Below are 16102 nucleotides of genomic sequence, written 5' to 3'. Positions count from 1 at the left end.
ACCCTGTCACAGCCAAGGTGTGAACACAGCCTGCAGCCAACTGCTCCATCCCCACCTCTCCAAGGGTTAGCTCCTGGCAAACTGCTCCATGGAAGCTACTGTGGGTCAGCAGCTTCCCTCAGAGGCTGAGGGGGCTCACTGGACACCCAAAAACCATTCCAGAAAGGAAATTTATGGTGGTTTAATCTCACCAGCCGCCCAAAGAGGAATGCTCCACTGCAATTCAGCATTGCAGCTGCTCAATCATGACCCAAAGCATCCAAAGCCCTTCTGGGCCACAATACCACTTCTCTGAGACCTCCCCATGGGTGTTTTGGCCAGGCTCCATCCTCTGTCCTCCACTCAGAGACACAAAACTTCACCTCTCAAGCTGGTGGAAGATCAGGGAGAGTTGAGAGGCCTCTGGCTGCCTCAGTTTCCAGCCCAGCACTTTCCTTCCTCATCAGACCCCAATCCATGCTTTTCAGAGCCTGCTTTACTATTTCAGCAAGCAATGCAGAGGTGGAAAAGGGCATAAAAACAGCAAGAAAAGGGGTTGTGTGTTTTGGAAAGTGGGGACAAAGCTTTGCTGCAGCTGTGTGATGCCTCATCCAACAGCACAACTGGGCTGCCCAGATCCCCCCAAGCCAGGAACGTGCTGAGCCTCCAGCAGCAAGGGAAGCTGAGCTCTGCAGGGATAATTTCCTCAGAAAAGAGCTGAGCTGCTGCTCTTCACAGCCCTGAAGCTCCCTGGTTCTTTCAGGGAGGTTTAATACACTGTTGACATTTGTCAGGTTCAGAAAATCTGAACCCAAGAGGCCATGTTTGGGGTCTTCTAAAGAAATTCCCTAGCATGAAAGTGAACTCCTGAAAGGAAACAGGAAAAACCTGCTTCAGAATAAAGGTGTTGCTATGAGAATAAGCCCTGTCCAAACACAACCACTTGCAAATGAGATTTCTCTGCAAGGATTCTGAAGAAAAACATGCACCACCTCTAATGCCAGCTGCATTTTTCCGTGTTACAGTATGGGTTACAATTACAACTGCCTTTAAAATCCCACTCTTCCATGTTTCCATTCCTTCCAGGATTCCTGCCGGTAACCCCCTCACTCTAAATCCACCTAAAACAGAGTCAGTGCCACTTCCAAATACAAAAAGCACAGAGATTTTTTTTTAATGTGAAATGCAGATGCAGAAAATCTCACCTGAAAGGTGATTTTTACAGCTCCTGGGGTATGAAGAACAAGAAACTAAAGGTGCAACCTTGGCTAAATCATTCCCTAGCAAATCATTACTACAATGGGCCTCATTTGCAGAAGTAACTCCAACAAAGGCAGCAAGTCCAGGTTTGTGTCAGACACAGGCATGTCCTTGCAGGATCGGGCTGTAACGTTCCCGGCAGCTCTGATACGAGCGGCACCAAACAGGAAAAAAGTGAGGGGCAAAACCAGAATGAATGATCAAGACAGAAAAAAAAAAAAAAAACCAAAAAACCCCAACACAATAGATAAACACAATCTAATCTTGTGGTTCAATGCAGCAAAACAGAAATTCTGTTATAGCTCCCCGGAGGATTCACAACGTGTAATTTACAGGAATCCTGCTCAAAAAGCACAGCCCCTTCCAATCAGCCCAGCTGGCCGAGAGCAAAGGGCCTGAATGGATCTGAGAAGTCTCCTGTGGGGAAGAGCTGGCACAGCCCAGCTCCCTCAGCACCTGTGGGGCAGCTTTTGGTACCCTCTCATGGGGAACTGCCCTGTCCATCCACCTTCCCAGGGCCACCAGCACAGCAGAACCAACACAGGGACACGAGTCCCCTCATCCCCCTGACAGAGGGGCTGATCCTCACTGCTCCCACCTGCCTGGAACACTCTTACAGCGAGGGATCCCACCATGAAAACACCAAAATCCCTCCAGGAGGGAGGCTACACTAAACCCCCAGTTTAATTCCAGGCACCTGGAACACAGCTGTTAGCTCAGGATGTCAAATTCTGCTTCTTTCAGTTCTCCTTCTTCCCACCCCTGACCTAGATAAGGAACACAACCTGTGTATCTGTGCCACTCCCTGGATTCAGAGATCAAAGAAGCCATGGATCAGCCTCCAAACCTCCAGCCCCACCACAGTCCCCATCCAAGTCACTCAGTAACAGCACAAGGCCACTTTATGTCGTCCAAACATTTGCCATATCCCACTTTGTGATCCAGAATGGAGGTTCATTGTAAAGAGGGAAAATGAAAAACAACATTTTTCAGTACAGACATGACATGGCTGTTAGTGTCAGTCACTTCCAGTGAAATGACAAAGGATTTTAACTTCACCCAAAACCTGACACCTGGTACAGGTAACACCTTCCTCCAGATCTGTGCAAAGCCAGACACTGCCCAGTGTGTTTGCTCAGTCAGATCTGTTAAGAATTCCATTAGTGTTACAAACCCAGGCTAAACCAAGGCTGCTCCTCCCTTACTGCTGCCTCCAGGTTTACCAGAAAACAAAGGGTTTTTCTCATCTTTAAAAACAAAAAGCTGCTTGCTGCTGTTTCCAAGCTGCAGCAGTGTCTGAAATGCCACAAGATCGGTGAATGATGCAATTATTTCCCCATCAGATCGTGAAATAAAGTAAACATGGAAATCAGTAAAGAAACAGTTGAATCATGGAGTGTCCAAGAGCAGAGAGGATTAGACAAAGGAGAACAGCACTCACTGGTTTTCACTTGGGAAAGACGAGGTTGGGAAAGAGACTGGGTAGCAGCTACTCCATGAGTCGGCGGCCAGCATGGAATTCTGCAAGCAAAAGACACAAGAGTTAGAGCAGCAGAGGCCTGGAACCATTACCTGGGGCTGCAGATCTGAGGGTAGGCCCATGGCTTCCCTCCCTCAGTACTTCCCAGAGGCAGAGGTGGCTCCTCATTTCTCGAGCACGACTCCAGTTTCAGCTTTGGAACCTACTCCCCTACCACAGACCTCAGACGGTCGCCAGGGTCAGTCCCCTTCCCCAGCCCTTTCACAGGACACTGAAGTGACAAGAGGAAATGGCATCAAGCTGTGCCAAGAGGTGTTCAGGCTGGACACCAAGAGGAATTTCTTAATGGAAAGGATGGTCAGGCTTTGGCAGGGGCTGCCCAGGGAGGTGGTGGAGTCCCCATCCCTGGAGGTGTCCAAGGAAGGACTGGACCAGGCACTCAATGCTCTGGTGTGGTGACAAGGTGGGGATCAGTCACAGATTGAACTTGATGACCTTGAAGGTCTTTTCCAACCTCAGTGATTCCATAATTCTATGATTCACTCTCTGTGGGATGTCAGCACCAACCCAATAACCTGAAATTGGCTGGCAGAGGTCACACCCAAAAATATCCTTCTGTGCCTTTTGTCTTCCCACTTCCCTGAACAGTCTCCAATAATGGGAAGCTCTTAGCCCAGCTCATACCAATAAAATCAGGGAGAAAACACAGTATCTCCTTACTCAGTTCCACAGCAGCCTTTAATCTGTTTTTTGTGTGCCCAAAGCAATGAAACCTTGTACTTGAAGCAACAGGAACTTGCACCTCGCTTGAACCTCTGTGTCCCTGCGTGTGACACATTCCAGAGTTTGAAACAGAAAGAGAAAACTCCAGGAACACATCAGCTATTTTGGGACAGGGTTTGCTTTTTGCCCTGTTGGACAAATGCATCAGGGACCTGGTCTGGTTTTAGCAGCTATATCAGGACAAATACAACTTATTTATCCCTGCTGCTCTGGAAACAGGGACAGCTGGACCCGAGCACAGATTCACATGTCTGGTAGATGTGCTGGAGTAGGAACAAGGTCTGCAATACTGGGCAGATTCTCTCAGTCTCTTCAGTCCTTCCTCAAGGAGCTGGCACCCAGCAGCTCTCAGAGAGGCTTTTTTCTAATCACAACCCTGCTTTTCCCTCCTCACTTCAATCTCAACCCCTCCGATCGATCCTGCCCACCCCTGCAGAGCTGCCTGGGAAATCTGGAAATCGCAGCTGTAAACACAGACCAGGACTCCCAGGATCAACCAGGCCAGACTGCTCTGCCCAGACCCCACCTGGGCACAGCCTCCCCTTCCCCAGGACCTGCAGGGCCTCACCTCCACGTCCGGCACGGCGAGCTGGGAGCGGAGGCCGGGGATGCCGCGGATGGCATCGCCCGGCTGCTGGTGCTGTGGGAAGCTGTTCCCCCCATCCATGGTGGGGTGAGCAGAGGGCATCAGCCCGTGTCCTGCCTCATGGAGTCCTCAGGAGGGTGGGACAGGCTGTGGAGTGAGTGGTGGGAGCGTCTTTATCTGTGCTCTTCACCCTGCACCATGTCCTGGGCTGGGAGAGAAAGGCACGTTTAGGTTTTGTGAAAGGGGAGGTGGGGAAAAAAAAAAACACTTGTAAGCTTAAACATAGCTGAGAGATGAGCAAACAGCCACCAGCCTGTGAAATGCTGCTGCCTCTTCAGAAAAGAGAGGGTTTTATGGGAAACAGAGATTTCCATTACCACCACACCTGGAATTCACCCAGGTTGGAACTGGAACACACCTCTCCTGCCTTTCACACTGCAGGAGCCCCACAGGTCCCTGAGATCACCTGGGTCACTGCACACACAGCTGGGCTCAGCCTGAGGAATTTGCTTATTTAATGTACAAGAAGACTCTGCACTCGTGTGTAAACTCATGGTAATCAACTCCCCCAAATCATCTGTTTTCCTGAAAATATGCTCTGGGTTCTGCAGTGAACCTTCATCTCCCACCCCGTGGCACACTGGGGTCTCCCCAGCTCCAAGGCAGACCTTTCTGTGCACCAAAACCTTTCCCACACCAGTCAAACCCAACAATACCTTGTCACTCATTTGAAATTAATAGTATTAATGCCACAAATTCCTGAATTTATCAGCTTCTGGCACTTTCCTTTTTGCTGGCAAAATGGGATCCAATGCAGGAGTATTGTCCTGGCAGGATTAACCCCACAGTAACACCTGCCCCCAGAACAGCTTCTCAGTCAAAACCTCCAAACTGATTAATTTTCTTCTAAATTCTCCATAATCCCACAGGAAACCAATTTCCAACTAGATTTAATAGATTAAAATAAAAAAGAGATGGTGAAAGTGACCTATACAACCAGAGGAGCAGAGAAAAGCATCCACGATGTCTTTACTTCCACTGAATCTTTCTTTGCCCCTTCCTGCCTTCCCTGTCCCTCCCCAGAAGCTGAGTAAATCAAAGTGGCCAAAACCTTTGGATGGAGCAATCCAGCCACACACAACCCCTACAGAGCACAGACCAAAGCTGTAATTTAAAAGAGCCACCTCTGATCATTCAGGAGACACTATTTGCTACAAGGACTATTTTTGAAAAGCCATTTCTGGCTTTGAGGCCCTTTAAAAATAAGTGACCTTGCGGTGGACAAAATGACTGTGGCATTTGCAATGGAAAGTGAAAATTAAAGTGACTCTTTCTGCCTTTCATGGTGCTGCAGCTGTGCCAGCAGTGCCCTCTGGGCAGGGCTCATGTGGGGGCCAACCAGGACCCCCCAACCTGGACACAAATCCCGTGGTGGAGCCACAAGCAAAGCCCTCACGTGCCAAGGACCTTCTGTGTGAAAAGCAGAGTTCAACATTCACATCCCACCTATGGAATGCTGTGTAGAGCTCCCAAAGGGATTGTCTGGGTCTTGGGTTGTTTTTTTTTGTAGGGAGAAGGTCTCCCTTTTCTATTTTGCAAAGATTCCATTCAACTCCTGCTCGGCTGTACCAAGCAGGGCTGAGGTTTGTTGATCTCAGGGTGAATGTCACCAGCTGCTCTGGTGTCTGTAAAACCTTGTGATACTTCCTTACACCAGACTTCAGAGGTTTTGCTGCTTTTCTTTTTTTTCTTTCCCCTCCTTGCAACAGCTTTTGAGAGGAAATCAGCAGTAGTGATTCCCGTAAGAGCCATAGCAAATATACAGCTTTACTTATATATCCAAAGGAACTTAGGAAGGGTAAAATCAATATCAGTATCCCTCCGTGCCTGCTCTGCATTTCCTCGTGTCTCACACCACCAAATCTCACTGGTGGACCCTGCAGAGCAGAGGCTGCCTCTAAAGCAGCCCCAGTTCCCTAGGAAAACTGCACAACAGATCACACCCCACTGGTAAAACGAAGGAAAACTGCTTAGCAAGAAAGCTGGAACTCTCTGGGCTTTGGTTTGTGGGGGGATGTGGTGCAGGTCAAAAATACATCCAAGCATTGAGAACAGGGGGGAAAAAGAGGCACCAAGAGACCACTCTACAGCTGGCACCATTCCAGCCACGCCTCAATCCTGGAGGATGCTGAGGGAACTCCTTACCTTAGGAGAACGGCACCAGCGTGTGCTGGACACCCCAAAACCCAACCTGCACTGCCAAATCTTTGTGCTGCAAAACGAGCTCCTGGTGATGAATGCGAAGGCTGGCCCAGCCCTCACTCTGAGCTCATGCTCCAGTGCCAGGGACTGCTGTCCAGCCTACACTCCCAAATTCCAAGGAAAAAAATAAATAAAAAACTCACTAAATCCAGAGTCAGAGGCTTGCGTGAGCCTGAGGACAGCAGGACAACACCCGGCACGAGAACAGAGAAGTGGGAACAGCCCTCGGTTTGTGCCTATCCCGCCATCCTCCAGGCAGCCACATCACGGAAAACCATAAAAATCAGCAAGTTTCGAAGTGCTTCCACTTCCACATCCCATCCTGCTGCTGTGACAGTAAACACTGATAGCACAGAGGCCCACACACGCGAGGGAACTCCTACAGCAAACTTTTTAAGTGTTTTTCCACCATTTCTCTTACCAAACATACTCCGACCAAGCAGCAGCTTCCACTGTTACGGCAAAATCCCCGGAGAGGAGGCTCCCAGTCCCTGCACCCGTGTTGGGAGAGGGCTGGGAAGGAAAGCCCAGCCCACAGCAGCAGCAGGAGCACACAGAGACCGTTCCCAACTTCAACCACTTCAGTCAAGTTTTCTTGCAGCAGCGCTATGGAAGAGCAGCGATCCCCCAGATCCAGAGGAAGGGCACGACGCTAAAAATCCCAGCGGACGTTTTTCTTCCTGGCTGGGTAGGCCAGGTTTGAAAGTGAAAGCAGCTCCCTGCACAGGATGACGAAGGCCCTGTGTGATTTCATCCTATCACTGCGCTCCAGAATGGTTTCAGTATTCCAAACTTAAAGGTTTGCTGTCAGCACATGGACTACGAGGCAGCTCGAGCCTGGAATTCCTCTGGAATTCATCATGTCTAGAGGTTACAGAGTACAATTTTCAGCTTTTAACAGCTTGAGCTTTTTAGGTATTTCTCAGACCAGCGCTCCAGCAGGAAAATTCCAATTGGGAACACACAAAGAACTGCTGTGCTGTAGCCAGGATGGACAGAGCTGGGGGTGAGCACTCGGATCACTGATAACTGAAATCAGGAAGGGTGAAAACAACCCAGTAAATGCAGCCAGCACTTCCTACTGTTGTGTTCCAGCCTTTGTTGGTATATTTTAAATTGCCTCCGTTAAAGGAAGACAGCCAGGAACCCACAGACATGCCTGGAGCAGCTGGAGCTAAACCTGCCGATCATGAATTACCACGCGCTGGGAACAACAAAAACACTTTAGGAATATGATCCTGTTCTTCCTCCTGCTCAGGGATCAGTTCCTCTCACCCTGCCCACCCCCATGGAACAGAGGTGGAGCCCCAAAGTGTCCCCAGCCTGCTCCAGCCACTCATGAGCCCCCAGCCCAGGCACCCACCGGAGCTGCAGCTGGAGGGAATTCTGCAGGATACAGTCAGGATGGAAGGGCCCCAAAGAAACGGGAACTCAACACTACGGAACTCTGAACAGCCAGTTTTATATCTCAAGCACCCAGGCACCTTCAAGTTCCTCTTGCATGCTTCTCCTTGACGTATTTTTGGGAAGTTTAGACCAAACACGCAGATGGGAATAGGACTCAGTCCTGTCACCAACGCAAAGGATAACGCCAGAGTGGAAAACACGTATAATGGGCGATGAAAATGGAATCGCTACAGGGCATTCTAAGCCAACACTTGGAGCCACCCTGATCTCCTGAATGCTTTGAGCATGGAAAAGGCTCCTGGGATGCAAGCATTGCAATCCTGGAGCCAGGCATGGCACTGCCAGGCTCCAGGGGAAATCCTGGCATCACCTGGGCACCACAAGTCAGTGCACAGCTGCAGCATGGAACAATCCATGCGACCAAAACTGAGGGAATTAGTCTGTAAGGAAAGGGAAGAAAAATCTGGATCAATCCAGAGATTCTTGCAAGAGCTGTGGAGCTGCAGGCGAAAGAACAAACCTGCCCTCCAAGGATAGCAGAGTTTCTACAGGGAAAAGGAAGAGCTTGATCCTTCTAGCAGTACTTGCTGCTCCTCGTCTGACACTCAGACCATACAGGGGGAAACCAATCAAATGCAGCTTTTTGGAGGTAAAAGTCCCCTTTAGGAGAAAATATTAACTTCCCCCCACAGGTAGATTCCACCTGTCCCTGCTTTTCCACCTGGGAGAACACACAGGACTGTTTCTGGACAGGGCAAAAACGCCTCCTCAGACACCACCCACACTCTGCCAAGGAACTCTGCACGTTCCTGGGTAAATCCACCCAGCATCACCCTCACACACCCAGCACCAACATTCCCAAAACACAAACACATCCCTGCAAGGCAGAGCTAGGGCTGAGGCAATGGCTCAGGCAGCGGGTGCATGGAATATTCCCAAAAACAGGGCTTTGGACACTCCCTAGCACAGGGCAGAGCCTGAGCAGGGCATTGGGAGCACTGGGGCTGCCCCCCCACCATAAAAACTTGCCTAAGCAAGGTCAGAAGCCAAGAAAATGCAGATCCCAAATTCTTTACACTTCTTCCCCAGTTTCTCTCCCAAGGGACACTTGGGAGAAACCCTCTGGACCTGAGCAGATCCCAACGTTCTGTTTCACACGCAGCCTCTCACGGTGGAAAAACCACTTCAGGACATCAAAGCTAACTTCCCTACGGATCAGGGCAGCCTTAAGGCAGACTCAACGTGCACCTGCTCCGTGAGAGGCGTGTGCTCATCTTGATCACACCCACACTTGTGCAGACCTCGCTCATGTAACCAAAAAAGACTTAAGAATTTTAAGTTTTAAACAGAAAAATGTCTCAGGAGAGTATAAACCTCCTAGTCAGGCCTGGAAGGCTTTCCTGAAGGATCCTTGAAGGATCCAGACTCTCATGGTGACAAGTGACAGCACGGTTTGCTCCTGTGCAGAGACCTCCCAGCAACATTTGAATGAGAAAGGTTATTATTTTGGGAAAATGAGGGTGTAAACATCAACAAACAGACCCCCATCAAGTAAAGAGCTTTTGGGAGAGATAGCAGAGCTCAGGCTTCCAAAGGCTCCAGCTGGCAGCTTATGGAGCTGTGCAAAACCTGGCAGTGCTGCATGGGACACACAGCACTCCCAACCCCACAGCACAGCGTTTTCCACTTAAACATTCCCACCACCTGCTGCTCTTGGTTCAGCCATTCCTGCATAACTCAGGACTAGCTCTGATGAGAGGAGGATGATGTGCAGCAGGAACAGCCCCAAAGAGGCACGTCTGATCACAGCCAACACCCTCCTGCCCTCCAGATTCACCCCAGGGCCAGAAAACCCTCTGGGAGTTTGGATCCCAGCTTTGGGATGCCAGTGCTGAACCTGCAGGACCTGCCCTGCCCAGCCCATCTCATTTTCACTGTAAATTGAGCCTGCTAAGGGGGAGCCACAGTCCTTATACAGGAACTTACGGTTACTCTGAGGAGTTTTAGACCTGGCAGTAGTATTTAATAAGGTGAAGCCTCCAGTACCAGCCCAGTTAACAGTCTGACAGCACTGGTTCCACATTGCAAAAGCTCTGAATTTTCATAAATCTTGGGTTCAGGCTTAGTGGATATGGGCTGCAGCACAGCAGGAGCTCAGTGCATGATGGATTCATAGCTCCACACTGACAGAGAGGAAGTCTGGATCAGATATTAAGAAATCCTTCTCTGTAAGGGTGGTGAGGCTCTGGCACAGGATGCCCAGAGAAGCCGTGGCTGCCCCTGGATCCCTGCAAGTGTCCAAGGCCAGGCTGGACGGGGCTTGGAGCAGCCTGGGATGCTGTCCCAGCCCATGGCAGGGGATAGAGCTGAAGGAGCTCTGAGGTCCTTCCAACCCAAACCATTCCATGATTGGTTTGCATCGCTGTACAGTTTTCACAGCACTCCGTGGAAAAGCAGCTGAAGAGGGAGTCAGAAACACGAGGGTTCGCTGGCTGTGGCCACCCCGGCTGTGCCGGCTCAGTTCCCTGTCCGGACCCGGCTCGGACAGGGTTGGAGGGGTCTGGGCTTTGCTGGGATCGCGGTTACAGAGGCTCCGCAGCATCTCCGGCTCTCCCCGATGCAGACACGCGCTGCCGGTGCCGGCACAGCGGCGAGCGGTGCCCGCCGAGCCCCCCCGGGCCCGCTCCACACGCGGGACGGACACGAGTGGGGAACACGGGCGGCTAAAGCACGGGGGGAGCGGGGCCAGCGCTGCAGTCTCCACAGGCTGCTCCGGGTCCGGCCCGAGCCCCGCAGGCCCCGGACTCCCCGCGGCACCGACCGACCGCTCCCGGGACAGGCCCGGCCGGGGGCCGCGTCCCCACCGAACCCCCCAGCCCGGCCCGAGCGGGCCCGCGGCCCCCGCCCACGGAGGGATCGGACCGGGGGGGGGCAAGCCGCGGACCCGGAGTGGAGCGAGCCGGCGGCCCTTACCTGTGCTCGGGGGTCGCGGGGGGTTCCGGGGGTCCCGGGGGCTCCGGGGCTCAGGCTCCCGCCCGGCCGCCGCCGCCTGGCGCCGCTTCCGGGTCCGCCATGTTGGAAGGGCCACAGAGCTTCCGGGGAAAGGGGCGGTGGCACCGACAGAGAACCGGGAGTGGGCAGCGGGGGAACGGGAGCGCCGGGCCCGGGGGCAGCGGGGGAACGGGAGCGCCGGGCCCGGGGGCAGCGGGGGAACGGAAGAACTGAGCCCAAGGCAACCGGGCCAGGCCGCGGTGCGGAAAGCAGGAGAGGCAGGGCTCGGGACCCGGTCTCGGCGGTCTCGACCCCGAACGGGCAGCAAGGCCCGCGGCTCCGGAGACCGGCATAGGCCCGGGGCCGAAGGAGCCCCTGAGGTACGGGGAGCCTCCGGGGCCTCCTCTCTCCTGTCCGGCCCCTTGCCCCCGTTAAAGGAGCGGGCTCTGTCCCCGGAGCGGCGGCTCCTGTACGTGTCGGCACGCCTCGATCCTGCAGCCTTTGCACCAGTGTGGATCTGGAGCGCTCACCTTGCGTCCCACATCCATCCACCCATCCATCCATCCATCATCCATCATCCATCCATCCGTCCCTCCATCCATCCATCCATCATCCATCCATCCACCCATCCATCCATCCATCATCCATCCATCCATCCGTCCCTCCATCCATCCATCCATCCATCCATCATCCATCCATCCATCCATCCATCCATCCATCATCCATCCATCCATCCATCCATCATCCATCCATCCATCCATCCATCATCCATCCATCCATCCATCCGTCCCTCCATACATCCATCATCCATCCATCCATCCATCCCGGGATGGGATGGAAATGGGAGGCAGCCTTGGCTGTGCACACATCAGCACCTGCCTGCAGCCTGAGCAGTCTGTCCAGTCCTTTTCCTCTCAAAAGGAAATTCCTCACTTTCACTCCCTGCAGGACAGGGGCAGCAGCTCAACCCACAGAGGTCACAGGAGAGCTGGAAACACTCAAACCCTGAGCAGCTTCCAAGGATTCTGCCCGCTCCCATGCCCGAGTCCTGCTGTAGGAATGAATTGAATCACAGGGCTGGAGAATGACCTGCTCTGGCCGCTCTGGGCTCCTCACTCATTTTACCACACTGGCCTTTTAACATTTTTAATTTCCCGTTGCTTGCATTGGATTCATGCCACCTTTGCAGTCCCAGGATAGGAACAAAATCCCGAGGGGTCTCACAAAAGCCTCCCAGATGGGTCTGTTTTTACACCAGCACAGCAGCAGCCAGAGGGAACCGATTTATCCCCAGGAAGGGAAGTGCTGGCAGATGGGAACCACGTTAACACCGGGTCCTTGGGAATACTGCGTTCGTGCCAGAGGCAAAAGGGGAACCAGGAAGATCTGTAACAGCCATGTGGGGCTCAGCCCCTTTCTCCCTCTGCTAATCCTGCTGCTCCCAGGCTTCATTCATTTGCACACAGTAATTAATCAAGGCAATTTATTTTTCCAACATATCCTTCTTTTAAATCCACCCCCCACCAGCTCTTTATTTGGTGTTACACAAATACAAATAAATAAATACAGAGGGATCCATCCAGCACCAAACCCACCTCCTCCCAGAACCACCAAACCTGGATTTCCTCCTCCTCGCATCCCAGCCTGGATCCCAATTCACACAGGAAACCCCAAGACGGGGATGAAGCAGAAGTGATGCTGGGCTGGGCTGGGAGCACTGGGTCTGTCCTGTGCCTGCACTAGTGGGAGGTGTGGGGACATGGCTGAGTTGTGTCCTGGTCTGTTTGCTCCAGTACAGCAGCAATGTCCCTGAAAAACAGCCTGGCTTCTCCAGGAACAGGCCTTCCCAGGCAGCTGGTCCCTGTAAGACACCCAGTCTTAGGAATCGGGGACAAAGGTGGGAGTTTTGGAGCCCTGATCCCATGGGCTCTGCCGCAGAGCAGCTCCACATCAGGGTGTGCACGGCTGCTATCACCCGCTGCCAGTTCCTGTATTTTCCCAGAGCCTGGAAATCCCCTGACTTTCCGTGGGGTGAGGGGTTCAGAGCCCTGCTGCCAGCTGGCCCTGTGCCCCCGGAGCTGCGGGAAGAGGCAGCCAGGGGACAGACCCTGCCCTGTGCAGGGTCCCGGCAGAGCTGGGCTGGGGCTGGGGCCGTGCAGGGGGCAGGGATGGGACCTGGCAGGGGCCATGCTGAGGTGCCACGGTCCCACAAAACCATCCTGTGTCTGGACAGACCTTTCTGTGCCCCCTCAGCCAGGTTGTGTGGCACATAAGGTGAGGGGCACAGTGGGAGCTGTGCTGCTGCACTGCTCTGTATGCCATGAGCTTGGCAGGTCTCAGCTGGTTCCCCTGGCTTGTGACCTCCTCACTGGAGGGGACAATGCTGGTGCAAACATTTGGGAAAACCCAAGAGCTTCTGGCTTTGCCTGATGCACTCACAGGCCCAACAGGGGACAGGACTGGGTGCTCAGGGGTTCCTGGGGACACTCCATGTGAGTCCCTGGCTTGCCTTGCTCCAGTGGCCCACTCCTGGAGAGCTGAGCAGGATTTTCATTTTCGGGGGGGATTGTTCTGCCACCCTGGTGGGAGAGGAATGGGATGGACAGGGAGCAGAGTGTGGAGTGCCAGGAGCTCCTCCAGCCACTCCTGCCCTCCCACTGCTGGGAACACCTCAGGAAGGGGATGCACAGCACTTACCAGAATTTGGGGGATGGGTTCCAGCACTTTGGACTCAGTGCCAAGACTGGAATAAATCACCAGGGGCCAGGCACTGTCATGACATAAGCCTTTGAGGGAGGGAAAAGCGGCGCTAATGGGAGTGGAGGGCTCGGCAGGGCAGCCCCTCTTTGGAGCCCTTGGAACCTCCTGACACTTCACAGGCTCAAATTCCTTGAACAATCAGCCCTGGAGCATCTCTGTGCTCTGACCCTTTGGGAACCCAGGGGCCTCTGACCTTGCTCAGGCTCAGGGCTCTCCCACCTGTGCTTTGGGTTCCGTGCAGTGCCAGCAGCTCTCGTGGAAAGGAACAACTTACAGATTTGTCCTGCCCTGCCTCAAAATAACTGCTCAACTCTTGGAGCCGGTGCTCCACATTGCAATCCCAGCCGAGTCTGGCTCCATCCCCTTTGCCAAAGGGTTTGACCCTCCGGCACAGCGGGGCTGGAGGCGGCTGCAGGGGCATTGTGGTTCCCCTCAGCTGGCACTGCACAAACCTGATGTGCCAGCACCGGTTCCCGGTGTTCCCAGGGGGAGCAGACATGGCACGAGCTGGAGCTGTCGTATCGCAACCCCCCGGGCTGGGCAGGGGATCCGGAGTCCAGTGAAACCGGGAGGAGACCCTTGTAACGCCACTGCAGGGAGAGAGCAGTGCAGCCCAACCCTTACGAGCCAGCCGAGGATCCCCGCAGAAGCGTCTCTGCCGTGGCCGGGGCCGTGAGGCGGCGCCGAGAGGAGCCCGTTCCCTCGGGCCGTGCTGCGGTCCGGCCGGGGCGCTGGAGCCGGGCGCCGTTATTTTGGGGATGTCCCCGTTATTTTGGGGATGTCCCCGTTATTTTGGGGATGCCTCGCAGCTGCTTGGCTGGACTTACACAGTCCTGTGGACTTACACAGCCACAGGACGGGATGAGGCGCAGCCGGAGCTGAGAGGAACGGCGCGGGCTGGGGGGCACCGCGGGGAGAGCGGGTTTACCCCAAACCCGAAGCGGCTGCAGCGCGGCCCAAGCGCGGCGGGCGGACCGCGAGGGCGGCGGGGCAGGGTCGGCTCCCGGCCAGGCCCCGTCTCCATGGCACCCGTGTGCCCTTTGCCCTTCGCCCTTCACCTCCCACTGCCCCGCCTCCGGCCAGTTGACGGACAGCTCTCGTAGCCTATAGCAGTGCGCCGCCGCCTTCAGCCCCGCCCTCACTGGCGACGGATATTATTTACTACCTATCATAGTTGAATTTTACATCAAGCTCCGCCTCTACATTTGACTGACAGCTCAGTTAACCTATCCTCTAGCCTTGTCCCCGGCCCGAGTGGGTGGGCGGGTTGCTTGTAACGAACCAACCGAAACTCGACGTGGTGCCGCCGCAGCCAACCAGCGCTCGAGAGCTCGGGAACGGGTCTGGCTGCACGGCCAATGGGGGCGCGCGCCGGGGCGGCGCGAGGCGCGGAGCGGGGGGGGGACGGAACGAGGGGGGCGGGCGGGGACAAGATGGCGGCAGCGGCGGCGGCGGCGCGCGCGCGGCGGGGCGGGCGGTAACGGGGCGGCGCGACCGGGACGAGGAACGGGACCGGGGCCGGGAGAGCGCCGGGGGGCAGCGGCCGAGGGGCGGCCCCTAAACTTGGGGGGACGCGGGAGGCCGCGGCTCGGCGGGGCGGAGCGCGGCGCCGGGGCCCGGCCCGGCTCCCCCGCCCGGTGCCGGGGAGGGGGGGCTCGGCCGCCCACCCCCCTCCCCCACTTCACCGTTCGGGCCGGCGGGAGCGGCCGGAGCCGCCTGGGGGGGAGGACCTGGCCCGGGTCGGGAAGGGCCCGGAGGTCACCGAACCCCCTCCGGGAGTCCGTCCCGTCCCGGCTCCGGCGCTGATTTTGTCGCACTAAAAGTGTCCTGTCCCCTGTCACCCCTCCCCGCCCCGCCGCTGTGTCCTCCCTGCCCCGGTGACACCTGTGGGAGGTGCGGGAGGAACCGTCAGGGTAGGTGGCCATCCCTGAACCCCCTTCCGTGAGGGGCCGGGCACCGGGCAGAGGGTCCCCCCGACCCCCCGGGAGGACCCGGGTGTTGGGGCACCGGGCAGAGGGTCCCCCCGACCCCCCCCGGGTGGGTTGTGTTGTCCTGCACCGCTGACACCCGGAGCAGAGGTGGTGACACATCATGTGCCAGGCGGAATCCCGGTGGATGAAGGATGCCCCCGGGAGCTCTCGGTAGGCACCGAAGGCCTCAAACTTTTGTAGGCGAAAGCGAAGACACGAGAATTGTTTCAGAAAACTCCTTCAAGGAAACTTGGTTCCAGCTCCCCAACGGCTGAACCCCCCTCTCCGGCCCGTGCTCCCGGGAGGGCGGCAGGAACACACCTTCCCACCCCGGCTGGGAATCATGAGCTCCTAGGGATGGAAAGTCACGAGAGGGACTGGGAGCTGCTCTGGTTCCATGGGGTGGCCTGACGGCCCGGAGATGACCTAACTCTGCAGGATCAAACTGGGCCCAGTCAAGGCCAATTGACTGGGAAGAGCCCCCGGCAGTGGGACCGGGTCGGAAACAAAACAAGTCCCAAACTGAGTGTGTCCCGTCACAAATTTATGTTCTTTTTCAAAGACATTTTGGAGCCAGGCCGGGATCTTTTGGCATCCAACTGACCTGGAAGCAGCTCTTAGGTT

At 55.1% G+C, this 16102-nt stretch overlaps 2 protein-coding genes across 3 annotated transcripts in view; one reads left to right on the top strand and one right to left on the bottom strand.

Annotated features, from left to right (window-relative positions):
• SBNO2 (strawberry notch homolog 2) overlaps positions 1 to 10800 on the bottom strand; it is a 46228-nt gene extending 35428 nt beyond the window's left edge. Inside the window, exons 1-3 of one of the 2 annotated variants that reach the window (XM_005531187.3) lie at positions 10731 to 10800; positions 4071 to 4296; positions 2681 to 2760 (exon numbers count right to left, since the gene is read on the bottom strand). In XM_005531187.3, coding sequence (XP_005531244.2) covers positions 2681 to 2760; positions 4071 to 4190 — 200 coding nt within the window. In that variant the 5' untranslated portion in view covers positions 4191 to 4296; positions 10731 to 10800. Of the gene's footprint in view, positions 1 to 2680; positions 2761 to 4070; positions 4297 to 6771; positions 6988 to 10730 lie in introns of those variants that run through there. The other variant, XM_014259978.2, reaches the window with a different exon arrangement.
• Positions 10801 to 15205: 4405 nt separating this feature from the next.
• The window catches only part of STK11 (serine/threonine kinase 11), a 31673-nt gene continuing 30776 nt past the window's right edge, over positions 15206 to 16102 (top strand). Inside the window, exon 1 of the mRNA XM_014259997.2 lies at positions 15206 to 16099. The gene's annotated coding sequence lies outside the window, so the exon portion shown is untranslated. The remainder of the gene's footprint in view (positions 16100 to 16102) is intronic.

This window comes from Pseudopodoces humilis, chromosome 28 (assembly GCF_049639895.1).
Source record: "Pseudopodoces humilis isolate 2021_Gansu_Grassland_sample_001 chromosome 28, ASM4963989v1, whole genome shotgun sequence".
NCBI classification, from domain to species: domain Eukaryota; kingdom Metazoa; phylum Chordata; class Aves; order Passeriformes; family Paridae; genus Pseudopodoces; species Pseudopodoces humilis.
Note: the sequence above shows the minus strand (reverse complement) of the source record. Positions and strands in the feature narration are given on the sequence as shown.